General features: G+C 40.2%; 3 protein-coding genes across 3 annotated transcripts; 2 read left to right on the top strand and 1 right to left on the bottom strand.

The window, feature by feature from the left end:
* Positions 1-231: 231 nt before the first annotated feature.
* Positions 232-2386, top strand: rhbdd2 (rhomboid domain containing 2). The gene has a single exon (XM_034582353.1). The coding sequence runs from the start codon at positions 563-565 to the stop codon at positions 1523-1525; it is 963 nt and encodes a 320-aa protein (XP_034438244.1). The 5' UTR covers positions 232-562; the 3' UTR covers positions 1526-2386.
* A 23-nt stretch (positions 2387-2409) lies between these two features.
* On the bottom strand, positions 2410-5004 carry LOC117759882 (OCIA domain-containing protein 1). The gene is made up of 8 exons (XM_034582366.1): positions 4812-5004; positions 4528-4612; positions 3723-3776; positions 3575-3622; positions 3237-3366; positions 2996-3156; positions 2701-2865; positions 2410-2578 (listed from the first exon to the last, which is right to left on the bottom strand). Exons 1-8 carry the CDS (start codon positions 4863-4865, stop codon positions 2541-2543), a joined length of 735 nt encoding a protein of 244 aa, XP_034438257.1. The 5' UTR covers positions 4866-5004; the 3' UTR covers positions 2410-2540.
* Positions 5005-7358: 2354 nt separating this feature from the next.
* Positions 7359-14735, top strand: slc34a2a (solute carrier family 34 member 2a). Its single transcript, XM_034609651.1, has 13 exons — positions 7359-7382; positions 8488-8545; positions 8662-8772; positions 9938-10066; positions 10334-10477; positions 10609-10720; positions 11377-11569; positions 12287-12382; positions 12620-12740; positions 13301-13468; positions 13575-13691; positions 13789-13913; positions 14166-14735. Exons 1-13 carry the CDS (start codon positions 7359-7361, stop codon positions 14733-14735), a joined length of 1968 nt encoding a protein of 655 aa, XP_034465542.1.
* Positions 14736-15826: the final 1091 nt, after the last annotated feature.

Here is a 15826-nt window from a genome sequence, read left to right as displayed (position 1 = left end):
ACTACTACTACTACTACTGCTAGTACACTACTGATAATAATAAACCGGAAGATAAGCAAATACTAGTTCAAAATAAGATACGAACCACGGCAAGAAGTTATATGTAGCCTTCCTCTTGCCCCAGCAGGCTTTAGAGAGCTGGAATTTTACAGTTTTGACTCACTTGCAACTCATATGTGTGAATTATTTAACTAATCCACGCAGTCACAAGTAACATGTAATCAAGAATCTGCCACCGTTCGGTTAAATGCATTTTATTTTGAATGGTTTGACCGGACATACAGTCGATCCAGCCTTATTCTGGTTTGCTTCGTTTACTTCTCCACAGTCGTGTTCATGCTGCCATCAGCAAAAATGATTTATCTTTATCTGTGATTGTAGAAGTTGTATTCATCCAGCTGCATCAGTTTGAGAAGTAAACAGCGGACACCACGTGGACCAGACAGTACTTCCTGTTTCAGAGGGAGCGTGGAGACGATTGAAGCGCTGTTGGTTTGGTGATTTCCTGGTTATCGCTTGAATCAGTTCAACTAGCCGTGAATGACTGTAGTTAAATAGTTCAATGGCAGTTATGGATTACTTAAAAATAATGTCAGAGGTTGTAAAAGACCTGGTTCCTGTCATCACCTGTGGTGTTTTCACTCTGGCCCTGCTATCATGTGCTTTGTTCTTTATTCAAACGTACTTCAGCTTAACTCAGGGTTTCCTCAGTGTCGGCGCCGCTGTTTTCCAAAGTGGACACATCCACAGACTCTTCGTGTTCCCCGTCTATCATAGAAGTTTAGCTCAGCTGCTCCTGAACATCACAGCCCTGGTGTTCCTCTGTGGCAGCCTGGAGAAAGGTGTGGGCACCGTCCGCTTCCTGTCTGTCTTCCTGCTGCTGTCCACCACCACCGGCCTGTGTTACAGCTTCCTGGATCTGCTGCTGCAGGGCGACAGCAGCCAGACTCACACCGAGGGCCTGGTCCCTGTGGCCCTGGCCTGTGTGGCTCTGACCACCATGCACACCAAGGTGACCAAAGGGTTCCTGTGTGGAGTCAGTTTCCCCGCCATGGCTCTCCCCTGGGTGTTCCTCATCCTCGCCACCGCCCTCTTTCCTCACTGTGTGCTCCCCTGTAATGTCATTGCCATCCTGGTCGGGTGGATGTACGGGAAAGGATGGTTCTCTCTTCTGGAAGTGTCAGAGGCCAGGGCAGGTGTTGTGGAGAAGCTGATGCCATTCAGGCTGCTGAGGAGCATCTGCGGTGTCCTGTTTGTCCCTGCCTCCGCAGAAGAAAGGAGGAAGACCCTGCTTCCACAGATCAATCCAACACCAGGATCCTACCCGGTCCAGGCTTACGCTCCAATATCAAGCATTAAGTCTGCTGCTACTGTGACGTACGAAGGCTGGCCCAACTCAAAGAGTGCTCTGTCTGGTCCCACTCCTCTTCATTCTCACGGACATGGACCGACACATAACTTAGGACTCAGTCACGGCCACAGCTGCAACCACAGCCACCACGCTCACAGCCACGGTCAGCTTTAGTTCTACATCCCACATATGCAGATAAGCCATATCTTGTACTGCTTCACTCTCCAAAACCACAATAAGTGATAGTGCACCTGCTGCAGCTCTTGTCACCGAGTTGTGTGGACTACAAAGTAAAAGAAAAAGGCTACTGACAAGATGATCTACCTTCTTGAATGATCAAATGACATTGAATGTTTTTATGTGTCAGGTGACATTTGTGCATACTTTTAATTTTGACAGTCTTTTGTATTATTTGTTTCTTATTTCTGCAAATAAATACGTGTGTGTATAGGGCATAAACATTTTACCGTCACCAGATAAAAACTCTAATTTACCTGTTGAAAATTGATTGGAAAACTTCAATGGACTGGGAAAAAACAATGTTTCAACCCTACCAGATCTTTATCAGGTACGATAGAGGACAAGGTGTAACAATATATGGGTGAAATGCTGAGGTTGATTACATCCTGCTGATGTCATAGGCAAGTGGTTTTTATTTTTTTTTAACATCATTTTTATGAATATGATTATTTTTGTGATGCAATGTTTTTGCCAGTATTTCAGTTTTTCATCTAATTTGGATCACTTGATCTTGATGTCAGCAAAATGTCTTTTTGGCGATTTAGACACTGACTTTAAAGTTTTAAGAGCTTCCATCCATTTTTCCCTTTAAAACTCAATTGTTTATATTTTGTTGGTTTATAGCTTTACAACAACTAATCTAGTTGGTATACATTCCCCTAAACCAATGCTCATATTATCGACTAACAAGCAAAAATTCACTATACCATCACTTGCTTCTGAAAAAACTATATTGAGTGCATGCAGCTGTAAAATGTAGCTTCAATATTGTTTTTCTTTTAATTCAACTCAATGCCAAAGCAAAGACAGAGCAGTTCTAGTCTTCAAGCAGTTTGGTTTAATAGATTCACTTACAAATACATACGGATCACAAACTCATACATTTTCATGTCTCCTGAGGCTTAGTCTGACTCAAGTGTCGTATAATCACATCAGCTCAAATAAGGACTCATTCGTCCCAGGAGTCTCCATAGACGTTTTTCTTTGCTAAAAGACAAGAGAGAGAAAAAGGAAAAATAAGTTAAAAACATCAGATGCACCTGAATATAAACCCCTCATCTTTTCCTAACCCAGCAGGGGTTCAACACATTTACGCAGCCGCAGCTTACCCTCTTTCTTGGGTCTTTCTCGCTCCTTCTCAGGTGTTTTGAGCAGCGTTTCAGCCTTCTGGGTTAGTGCAACCTCGTAGTTCTCTCTGTTTTTGACCCTCAGGTCCTCATAGAGGATCGATTTCCTACTGGGCTCCTCCTCGTCCACATATGACTGGACTGACGCTGATGGGGACAGGGACAGAGAAACATACACATTATGTTGATTAGCAAAATGGTCCGAAGGGTTGATTTGTGCAGAATACAAAAATAAACAAATTTGCACAGTGCAATAATCAGTATTTAGTTTTTTCACCTGTGGCGCTGAGGTCGTCTGCTTTGGGTGCCTCGGTTTTGAAGCCGTACTCATAGTCTCTGCTGTTGCGGGCCATTGGGCTGGTGGAATCTGCTGGCTTGAACATGGGGTCAAATGACTGGTTGTCTGGGTCACTCATCTCCGTCTGGGGACCCCTGGAACTGTGAGAACACAATAATGGTAAAGGGGAAGTTCAATAGATCAAAACATGCAGTAATACAAACAAGTGTGCTATACTCACTTTTGTTGAGGCTGCCCTGTCCTCAGTCTAAGAGCTTCTCCCAGAGGAGAGCTCTCCAACCTCTTGAACTTCTCCTGGCACGTCTTCATGTACGACATCTTCCCTACCAGGTAGCCACAAAAGCCAGCAACTGGAGACAAGCACAGAAATAATAACCCATGTTAGAAATTCCACACATGGGACATTTTCTCTCTCTCTATATAAATTAGTTTAATGTTGATATGATGATAGTTATCTGAGGTGTTGTTATAACAGTTAGTCGACACATTGATATAATGGTAATGGTATAATGGTATAATGAGTGTGTTTCTCTCCCATCTTAACATTCAAGAACTCACAGGCCACTTTGGGTAGCGATCCAAACCTTGGAGATGCAGACAGGGTCCCTACAAATAAAACGGAATATGGTCAACTTAAAAACTCCACACGTGTTTACATCTGTTCACTGATATTTGGTTGATTACTCCACATTGTGCACAGTCTTACCTTTAACAACCAGGGCTTGGGTGAGAGCCATGCCGACCACAGAGAAGGGCACCGCTGTGAAGGAAGCACGTTGATGAATACAGAGGAGACACAGAAGCAAATTTTCACCACGTTAAATCAAAGGAATAGTTCAGCTAAAAATCATTATCCACTCATCACTATGCCGATGGAGGGGTGGGTGAAGTGTTTGAGTCCACAAACCACTTTTGGAGTTTCAGGGGTAAACAGCGTTGCAGCCAAATCCAATACCAGTGAAGTAACTTCTAAAAAAAAAACTACTTAAAATGCCTCCATACTGCTCCTGTGGTGTCATCCAAGTGTCCGTAAGCCTCGACATTCAAATTCGACTCGAAACAGCGTCATTTACACCATGTTTTAAACCTAAATGTCCTCTGATATGCTTATCTGTTCACGCATGGATCACAGCAGACATTTAGGCTACAAACATGGTGTAAATGAATTTGAATGTCAGGGCTTCCGGAAACTTGGATTGCACCTGTTGTTTTGAAGAAGTGGTCACCATTTACTTCATTGGTTTGGATTTAACTGAAACATCTTTTACCCCTGAAACTCCTAAAGGGTTTTGTGGACTCAAACACTTCACCCAACCACTCCCCATCGGCATAGTGGGGAGTAGATAATGAGTGAATATTCATTTCTGGGTGAACTATCCCTTTAAAAACAGCAGTCTGACGTGTGTGTGTGTGTGTGTGTGTGTGTGTGTGTGTGTGTGTGTGTGTGTGTGTGTGTGTGTGTGTGTGTGTGTGTGTGTGTGTGTGTGTGTGTGTGTGTGATATGAACTTACACCTGTACCAGAAGCTCTCCTGGTTGCACTCTCTGAACACAGTCTTCTCCTCCTCCGTGGGGATGTAGTCAACACCCACTGGCATCTGCACATCAACACACACACCACATGTATCAGGATCCATGTTGAATTCATTAGTTAGTTCACAGACAATGGGCTCGTCGGCAGACAGCGCCACTTCACAGACTAACTGATGAGATTAGAACAGCAGGAGACAACAACAGCATCATCCAAAGTGAAGCTAACTCTGGAGCTAACACGTTAGCATCCCGTAGTTTGTTTACCTGCGCTCCTCTGCGCTGCTGCTCCTCTGAATAACCCGAGGCGGGGGACGACATGTCGGACACGGATTCAGCGCGTGTGTCCGGGTTCAAACCATGTGGGATAACAAAGTTTGTTACACCACTGTTTTCACTGACTCCTTCACTATGTCATTGGCCCCTGGTAACACTGACACACACACCCCGGAAGTGAAAACAAGACGCATGTGTAGGTCAGATGAACGGACAAAGTGTTGGTGTCATAATTTATACTTGTGAGCGAGCACTTATAAAGAATAAGCAGGTTAATCATAAACCATCGGTTTTAAATCCTAATAGAGCACGTAAGTTCTGCCGCTGAGTTTTAAACAGGATCTTTTATTTTGAAAGTTCAAGGTATTGAAAAGTCAACGTACGCCCCCTACTGGTTATACATATAATGATCGTTTCAGCATTATGACATTTCATTGCATTATATCGTAGACATATCATGTATTTATCACTATATATATATATATATTCTATTAAATAGTTTTTTTACTTGAATTCAAAGTGCAGTTATAGTGTTTGATACTCAAATAGGTCAAAGTAGTCTACAATAGTTCACAAAGAAAGAGTCAGAGAAAAGTACAGAAACTGAAAACACATTTCTTTTATCATAACTTTCTTTTCTTTCTTTCCTTTTCCATCTCACAACCTCATAACCCCACAGGTTTATCATGTGAAACCCTAAACTGGCATCCTCTGAACTCAACTACCCAACTGTGTATAAAGTAGCCCTCTAGCTCCACCTGGAGCAGCTCCAATTGTGACATACTACCTAGATAAATTGATGTTAAGAATGAAAAGAAACAAGAAAAATCACAAAGCAACATCAAAGCACATCCTAGAGGATAGAGTATAAATGAAAAGAAATCCAATTAAAACTGATTGCACATAAAAGAGATATACATCATATATGACCCACAATAATCAATTTGAATACACACTGCACGTACATCAGGCTCACAAAACAACCACAAAACTAAAATCGCAACAGTCCACCATTTTGCTTTGATGAATCTCAGAATCAGTTGGAAGTGTTTCCCAGTCATGCGATGCTCAGGAGGAAGAATGCATGTTTGTATGATTTGCCAATAAGAACAGGACGATAGTGGTGTAATAGCGATGTATGGTGCCTAGGTGATACTGTTGCACTTGCACACTGACACTAAAGACTTTGACTGCTTCTTACTTGTGCATTCATAAAGTAAAACAAATCTGGGTTATTTGTATTCAAAACTCAGTAAAGCTGAGGATTTAATAAAGTACATCTTTTTTTCCCACATCCCGTCAGGAAGAGACAAGATCACAATCAATAGTCTGACATTTATTGATAAAACCTAAAAATAGAGGGGTACTTTTCCCCCTTTGTTGCCCCAGTTATCATCTGTTCAGCTTTACAACATGACGGGAGAGACCAGACTGAAAATCATCTCTTTTGTGACACCAGATCAACGCAGCATTTGAGCTGATCAGACCATCACGGTGGGGTCATATGGGCCAATAGCCATAGTCTGCTACGTCGGTGCAGGCCATCATCTTTCCCCTTTTTCAGGATAAATGAAGTGAAGAGAACTTTAGGATCTAGAAGAGAGCAGTAACAGAGAGAGCAGAGAGAGAGAGAGAGGGAGAGAGAGAGAGAGAGAGAGAGAGAGAGAGAGAGAGAGAGAGGGAGGATTCCCCTCCTGGCCTCGCTTCACATGGTCACGTCACAGCTTCCATGGAAACTCAGTGCATCAGTTTGACCCAGGTCGACTTCTCTCCTCAAACTTCTCTCTGCTATCATCACCATCCTGAACCTCAGTTCACTGCTGTGTTTTTAAATATACCGATGGGTGGTTGTATCAAGAGGATCAATGAACTTCTACAAAGATATCACTGTGCTCCCAAAATAGAACACACACACATACATGAAGTCTGGACGACACACTTCCTGTACGCCCCCCCCCCCCCCCCCCCCGCCCCCCCCCCCCCCGCCCCCCCCCCCCCCCCAAACCACCCAGATGTGATCGATGTGTTATAGTGGAGCCATCCTCACTGCCACTCCTCTCCGATGACTAGTCCCAGGGTCCACGGGCTGGAGCTATCATCACTCGGAGGCCTGGGCAGATGCAACAGATTATTATCTAGAGTTTTTGTTCACAATGAATGAGGATGTTTGATCATTGGACAAATGAGTCTTGGACACAGAATGAGTAAAGTATTGAGATGAGGTGTACAGGTTAACAACAGCAGGTGTAAAGGTGCAGGTGCAGGTGGATGCAACCAACCTGAGTCTTATCTGGAACAATGTGAGCTGGGTTGCGACAGAATTGAGAGATTACAGCAGTGTCAGGGAAGACGGACCAAGGTTTGAGAGAGGTCTGATTCGGCTTATCTACGACATGGAGGTGTTCCTGGTGATGTGAAGGCTGCACATCACTCGCACCTCCCACTACCCCAACCCCTCCCACTCCCACCTTTCACACTACCTGCATGGAGGCAGCATTTCTAAAGCTGAAGCCCAGGTGAGCTCACCACACACAGAGCATGGACTCTCTACATCTGCCAAAGGTGAGAACGAGCATGGTTTCTAACCATCTGCATAAACTACTGCTGCCATTACTGGAAACTGCTGGAAAATCAATTTAATTTGTTCCAGTTTGAATAAAATCAAAAGCCCATGTGTGCACAAGTTAATGAAATGTGAAGTTGTATATTACTGGCATTAAAGATTATCATTAATACCTGAATGATTAACCAATTTTACAAATTACAAATTACAAATTACAAATGTAAAAATTACTGAACAAATGTAATTGTAACATTTATACGATAGTCATTATTTTTAGTGTTGCTATTATGATGTAATTAAGTATGTTATTATTACATTACTATTTATTGTTGGTATGATAGAAAAACTTTGAATATTGTTACCTGTTGACCATTCACAGTTATTACTTTAAATATAAAATTCATGTTCTATAGAAATGATGTAGTGCAAATGAACAGATGTAATAATACAGTATTATTATATATGAGTAATTATAATAAACAGGGTTGATTATCTAATGTAAATAAGTAATGTCTGTAAAGATAATAATATGATTTAATAGTAGTACAGTTATACATTAGAGAATTTGATAAATACTAAATAGCAAACCTTTTATTAGATATATCTGGATGTGAAATTTGAATTATTTTCTAAATAGATTGAAGTGATGGCATCATAGTGTTGTGTGAATGGAATTTTACTGCAGCTCCACCATGTGATCAGATCGATACTGTGGCATGTGAGGGAAATAGTGTGTGTGTGTGTGTGTGTGTGTGTGTGTGTGTGTGTGTGTGTGTGTGTGTGTGTGTGTGTGTGTGTGTGTGTGTGTGTGTGTGTGTGTGTGTGTGTGGTCCCGGTTATTGGTATAGTGGGTAAGTCATAGTTTAGATTAAAGTTGAATTAAGTTGAGTAAGTCACCAGGAAAAAAGAAAGAAAGTCAATGTAATGTCATCTGAAGTAAGACTTTATTTGAATTCATTGCATGTGAGGCATTTAACAAAATGTGAAGTCTATTATCTGAAAACATCACGAGAAATTCACTTACATAAAGTTCCTTGAAAAACTATAATCCATAACTTTTAATATACTAAAACCTTTTGTGAGCATCTTTGTTCTTTTTTCCAGCAAATGGCTCCTGAAAACAAAGAAGACCACAATGATAACCAAGGAAATAAAAACAAGGGTGATTTTCACATCATATACCATATATAAGTTATATGTGATGTATACATGTATATGTATACAGCTTCACAAAAATTGCAGTAAGTGAATTTTATTTTGGCGCTGTGTGTTTGTTAGAGGTCGAAGCGAGTCCTGCACATTCCACTGTGGCGTTGGTTGAGGACGAGACTGAGGACACAGACCCATGGGACCTGCCAGAGCTGAAGGACTCCGGGGTCCCATGGTCAGGTACTGTTATTTGCTTGTGTAACAAATTATTAATGAGTTTTGTCTTATCTTTGTATTTTAAAGGAACACATGTGTCCTGATAAGATATACACACAGAGATTGAGTAATACTGATAATTTACATTTAGTTAAGGAGCATGTACTGTAGATATGATGATGTGTCTCACAATCACAGATGAGTTGGCAAGTCCATTATTTGTGCGTAGTTAAATGACAGAACACATAACTATACTTTCCACCTATAATGACACTCACAATGTAACAAGTCTGCGAAATCTCCTATCCCTACTACTACTACTGCTCATAATGATAATAATGAGTAGTAATAATAATAATAATAATAATAATAATAATAATAATAATAATAATAATAATAATAATAATAATAATAATGATAATACTAACTTTACAAATGAAGAAAACAATCAATCAAAGCTAGAAATGTAATATCAGTGAAACAGTACAAAAGTTAAAATCAAAGATATTAAGTGAAATGAAAACAGAAAACAGTGAAAAGCAGTGATAAAAGAAAAAGATAAAACAAACGTACAGGTTTTGAGAGATGATTTAAAACAGTCTAAGTTCTAAGTTCCTCTATTCCTGTAAACTATACCAGATCAATATTAAATCACTTTTCATCCTGACATTAGATGTTTATTTTATGTTGATGTCAGTAACAAAAACTCACTAAAATCATTCATGATTCAATGCTGTTAAAACAAAAGAAGAGAAAACCTCTAAGGGTGAAACGTTTTATTCCCACTAGCCCCTTATTTTGACCTAATTTGAAGAACCATAAATCATTGTAATCAGTGTTAATGATGTGATTATTTAGAAAGCACAGAGGTCATAAAAACTAATAAATGTAATTTAGATAGTCGGCAACACCCTGTAAAGGCAAGGAGAGGCAACGCCTTATAGGTATATTGTGACTGCAGTATACTGCAAGGGAGACTAATCCAATATAGCAATATGTATTGTCTATGAATATATAAACAGGAGGAGTGGGAGATCCTATTGATGATAAATTAATTTATATATATATTTTTTTAACTCTAAGAGTGCCCTGAACAGGGCCATTGTAAGTGGCATTTGCATTGGCAAACAATGAGTGCTACTAATGTTTTTTCTTAATTCTCTGTTTAATCCTATTTTATTACTGTCAGCTCTGGATACGAGAGGGAAGGTGATGAGGGTGCTGGTGTCGCTGGCCAAGTTGGTCCTGCTGCTGGGTTTCCTCTACATGTTCATCTGCTCCCTCGACATCCTGAGCTCAGCTTTCCAGCTGGTTGGAGGTAAACACGCTCATCCTAACTCATGTGTGGGTATCATGATGCAAAGGGCCTTTAGACACACTAGGCCTTCTGACTTAAAGGATAAAACAAGCAGAGCTAATAATACACGGTGTCCTCGTTGAAATCATTCCGACTGTTCCTACTAGACATTTAAAGAATCAGTGGTAAACCATGATTTGTTATGATCACGTCACTCTCCGTTGTAAACCATGCTATGAGGAAAAACTACAAGAATTAAGTAAAATGTATGCTGCTGTTTCCACCCAGGTAAAACAGCAGGTGACATCTTCCAGGACAACTCAGTTTTGGCCAACCCGCTGGCTGGTCTGGTCATTGGTGTTCTGGTCACTCTGCTGGTGCAGAGCTCGTCAACTTCCTCCTCTATAGTTGTCAGCATGGTCTCCTCTGGACGTGAGTGTGAAGCTTCACTAAACCCACACACACACAGATACTCATCCATGCACAGAAAACATACATTGTATATGAATTATGATGATGAAGATGATGATGATGATGATGATGATGGAGCTGTGCTTTGGCAGTGCTAACAGTCCAACTGGCTGTTCCTATCATCATGGGCACCAACATTGGGACCTCCGTCACCAACACACTAGTCGCAATGACGCAGGCTGGTGATCGCAGCACATTTCGGAGGTAATCCTTTTGTGTTTCATGGATAACAACTCTCACAACTTTGACTTGGAGTTCAAGAGTCCCCCACCCCACCCAAAAAAAAAAAAAAGAATACAGAGAACATTGTATTCTGATAAGAATTACAAGAATGTGCAGAGCTAATAGGAGGAAATGCGACATGTTCACATTTTACAACAGGATCTCACTCCTGACCCCAATAAATAAAATGTTATGGTTGCAGGAATCAGGTAAACACACTGGCCTCTGATAAAGTGGAGCCATAAATGTTTTACTCAAAAGAACTAGAAATACGCTGATATATGCGTGCAATGGTAACAAATTCCAACATAATGTGCACCAGAACATGAAAACAAAAAACTTCCTTTCATTACTACAGTATACATATGTACAAAAAAAAAAGTACAACATACAATAAAATGTAATGTTTTGACGAACGTGGAAGAAGGCTTGTTTTTTATATTTAATCAATAATTTATGATCCTCAAGTTTACCTGAAATATAAAGAAATCACAAAACTTGAAGAGAGCTTGCTTTACTACCTTTAATATTATAAATGTTTGCTTACTTACTTGACTTTTACAATGGCATTCCCTGGACAGCAATGAAATAAAGCTCCCATTAATAATAACCACAGATAATTTCACTTTGCATTTCAGGGCTTTTGCAGGGGCCACCGTGCACGACTTCTTCAACTGGCTGTCTGTGCTGGTGCTGCTGCCTCTGGAGGTGGCCACTGGTTATATGTTCGTGGTCACTAAGCTCATCATCGAGTCCTTTAACATCCAGAGCGGAGAGGCCCCAGACCTGTTGAACGTGATCACTGATCCCCTCACCGATTCAATCATATTGGTAAAGTCTCATTCTCGTGATGATATCTGTAACGGTTCAAGTCTGAAGAACATTAATGACATGAAGTCAATAAAGGCCACCAAGGATGCACTGTGGAACTTATATGTGAGAAACATTGAATGGAAAAAAACTTCACATGGTACCTTTAACCTTTTTTATTACAAATATCTGAAAGAGATTGGATATCAACACCATTACATTTTAGAATTTTTGCTGACACCATTAACCAGAGTGAATTAAAAAAAAGAGTAATGTTGTTGCAAGGAGCCTCAGTTCGTTAACCTAGTAAGATCAGATCAGTAAACTTTTACAAATTATATTGTAACTGAGCTTTAACAAAGGACGGAATTAACCTAGTAGGTGAACATACTGACTGACGGTGAACATACTGGTGAGCATACTGACTGAGGGTGAACATACTGGTGAACATACTGACTGATGGTGAACATACTGGTGAACATACTGACTGATGGTGAACATACTGGTGAACATACTGACTGAAGTTAACTTGATTTTTAGTGTTTTCTACATCTGAATTTCCACAGTGGCTGAAAATGACTGATATATTGGCTGATCTAGAAACTGAATAGGAGAATTTGCAATAATTAGAAATGTGTTGTTTTTACTTAATTAAAGAAATCACCAGTGTAATGAGAGATATGATGCCAGTGTGTAACACTGTTATCTTCATGGTCCTTCTCTTTCACTTTGACATAGTTGGACCGGACTGTCCTCACTGGGATTGCCACTGGAGACCCCGCAGCCAGGAATAAGAGTCTCATCAAGAGATGGTGCCAAACCTTCACAAACACGGTAAAACCAAAACATCATTTTATTTCATTGTAAGTTTTTATGTGTGTTTGCATATATTTTACTGTATGTAAGGTTCTTGCTTATTGCAACATCCACTTCAGCCCTGTCAAGTCTCAGCTATTATGTGTATTATATCTATTGTTGTCAGATATAAAAAAAATACTAAAACATGTCAGCTATAAAACAAATATAAAAAACCATCAAGATTTTAATGTTTACTGTCAAACTGTGTTTCAGTCGTTAATGAATGTTACAGTTCCTGGTCCAGAGAACTGCACCTCTCCGTCTCTCTGCTGGGTCGATGGCAACTACACCGTCACGCTGAAGAACATTTCTGAAACATATAATGTCCAGAAATGTAAGACAACACTAACTTTCACTACATTGTTTTCTACAACGCTGACTTCAAAAAGGTTGATCTGCACATTAGGTTAAAAAAAGTTTATATATGTGAAGTATTTCTGGCCTCATGTGAACTCAATTCATGTTGAGGATATTTGAAGTTTTTCTACAGTTCCTACAATGGCTTAAAAGTGTCACTTATTACATACAAATCTTGTATTTGTAACAGGTATATCCACGTATATTAAGTGTTGACTAGACATGTGGTTTACAGTTGTATTTAAATAAAAAAATTTGAATAGATTTTAATGTAATAATACATGAAAATAAATTATTTAGGGGGTAACACAACATTCCAGTTAAGAACCAACACTTGGATAGAATACTCAACCAAGTCACGAGGTAGAATTAACCGAGCACTGTAGTTGATATGAATCAGTGTTTAGGTAGAATATTCAACCCATCTCCACTGTGTTAGATTAACCCAGAATGGGTTGGTCCAGCGGTTTAGTTGAAAACTACCCAGATTGTGTTTTTAACCCAGCATCTTTCTGTGTATTTTCTTTGTGACATCAGGTAAACACGTCTTCGTGGATGTGAATCTCTCTGACCTGGCGGTGGGTCTGATCCTGCTGGCTCTCTCTCTGCTCGTGCTCTGCTCCTGCCTGATCCTCATCGTCAAGCTGCTCAACTCCATGTTGAAGGGTCAGGTGGCTGCAGTCATCAAGACCATCCTCAACACTGGTGAGAAGCACTGCACACTGTTGATATAAGTGCAATACATAGCAATCCCATTGGTAAGGAAATGGATGAATATGTTGTTTGCAATTATGTGTCTGTTTTTGTGCAGATTTCCCATTTCCATTCGGTTGGGTCACTGGTTACATTGCCATTTTAGTCGGAGCTGGCATGACCTTCATCGTGCAGAGCAGTTCTGTCTTCACCTCGGCAATTACACCACTTGTTGGTGAGTTAAATCCTCCATCAGCTGTTGTTGCTCGGCCCAATAATAAATGCAAAGTAACAAATTTCCTGGTACATGTGTGTGTATTTTGTTTGAAAAGGTATTGGTGTCATCAGCATAGAGAGAGCATACCCACTGTCCCTGGGTTCAAATATTGGTACAACCACCACAGCCATCCTGGCAGCCATGGCTAGTCCTGGAGACACACTGGCTAATGCTCTACAGGTCAGAAACTCACATTAACACATATAGAATATAGAATCACCAGATTAACTTTTCTGAAAAGTTGTATAGTAATTAATTTTGAATTAGCGGGGATATGGGATCTGTAAAGGAAGGTAATATAGTAGAGTCTGATGTAGATATAATTCAAGAGAGTCACATATACTATGTGTGTATTTATATTTTCTTGTAGATAATAGAGGTGTTTTTATGTGCAGAAGAATAATGACTGTTGTTTGTCTATGATCTCTTCAGATCGCCCTCGTCCACTTCCTGTTCAACATCTCTGGCATCCTCCTTTGGTATCCGATCCCTTTCACCCGTATCCCCATCCGGCTGGCTAAAGGTCTGGGCAACATCACCGCCTCCTACCGCTGGTTTGCAGCTGTCTACATCCTCTGCTGCTTTTTCGTTTTTCCACTCTTTGTCTTCAGCCTGTCGCTGGCTGGCTGGCAGGTACTGGTCGGTGTGGGTGCACCTTTAGTTGTCATGTTAATCATCATCATAGTGATCAACGTGTTGCAGAAACGCAAACCTGGGTGTTTGCCTGCAATACTGCGATCCTGGGATTTCCTCCCTTTGTGGGCCCACTCCCTGGCTCCCTGGGACAAAGTGGTTGGAGTGATTACTGCCAAATGCTGCTGCTGCTGCAAATGCTGCCAAATAGCTGCTGAAGACCCGGAACACACAGAGAAAGAGTGTTTGGAGAAGGATCAGAAGACACACACAGAGGTGTACGATAACCCTGCAATGAGTGCAGAGAAAGAGGTGGAAAATGAGATTAAGATAGAGCAGCTGCAGATCTTGAAGATGACGCAGTTGTGAGGTTTTTTATATATACACTGAATGAGTGTTTGAGTGTGTGTGTGTGTGTGTGTGTGTGTGTGTGTGTGTGTGTGTGTGTGTGTGTGTGTGTGTGTGTGCATGTGCATGTGCGTGGTGTAAAGAACCAAAAACGTTCAGGACCAATTTCCACAATATTCATGTTCTTACTTTGAGTAGATCAGTGTAAGATGAGAAATGGTTTTATAAGGACTTCTGTTGGTCTTCCAAATATACTATCTGAAATGGCCTTTAAAGGGTAAGGTGGCAATATACTATATATTTAAAAGCAAGGTGGAAGGAGCGCTACTGGTGTCCCTCAAACCCCTGGTGCCCTTGGAAGAGAACATTTTTTTTGGAAAACTTTCCAGACGCAACAGGTGATGACGGCATGTGCAGAGGCAAGATGGCAGAGAGGAGTCTGATGTGATATCCGCTTCTCAACAATTCCTCTTCCTGTAATGTCTATGTTAACCAGTCTGATTCATTTAAACTAACTAAATCTCACTTGTTTCAAAGCTACCCATATGTAAATAATATTCATAAGTTTGAATTTATTAAATTGAAAGATTCTCATTGATTCTAAGAAATTTTACTAAATAACTATCAATAACGTAGATATTTACATTCAATTAAATCAATGCAAATACCTAATAATAAATTATGCCAGAATTTATTTTTGAGAGTGCAGGGAGGATTAATCTGGATTTGACTGCATCGTCAATACTTGGCAGGATTAGCAGGATTCATTCATTGTTGTTTTTCATACTTTCATGTGATTTGTGGACAACAAGAACATTTTTGAATATTACCAGACTTATCCTCTAATGTTTCTAACTTAAGCACTAACAGGCTGAAAACCATCCACACTTAGACAGACCTAAATGGAAAAAAATGCACTTAATGTATTTCATATTGTAATTAAAATGATATAATACAAATGAAGTGAATATATAAATCTAATGTTATGTCTTACTGAAAGAGCAGAGCAATGCAAATCAAAGTGAATGTCTTGAATGTGAAGGTGCCATGGCCTCTGTCAATGAGTTTTTGCAGTAGATATAGTCAAGATCAGATCTGCACCGACCTGCTGA

The sequence above is a fragment of the Hippoglossus hippoglossus genome, chromosome 1, assembly GCF_009819705.1.
Source record: "Hippoglossus hippoglossus isolate fHipHip1 chromosome 1, fHipHip1.pri, whole genome shotgun sequence".
In the NCBI taxonomy this organism is placed as follows: domain Eukaryota; kingdom Metazoa; phylum Chordata; class Actinopteri; order Pleuronectiformes; family Pleuronectidae; genus Hippoglossus; species Hippoglossus hippoglossus.
This window is presented reverse-complemented; position numbering and strand designations above follow the sequence as displayed.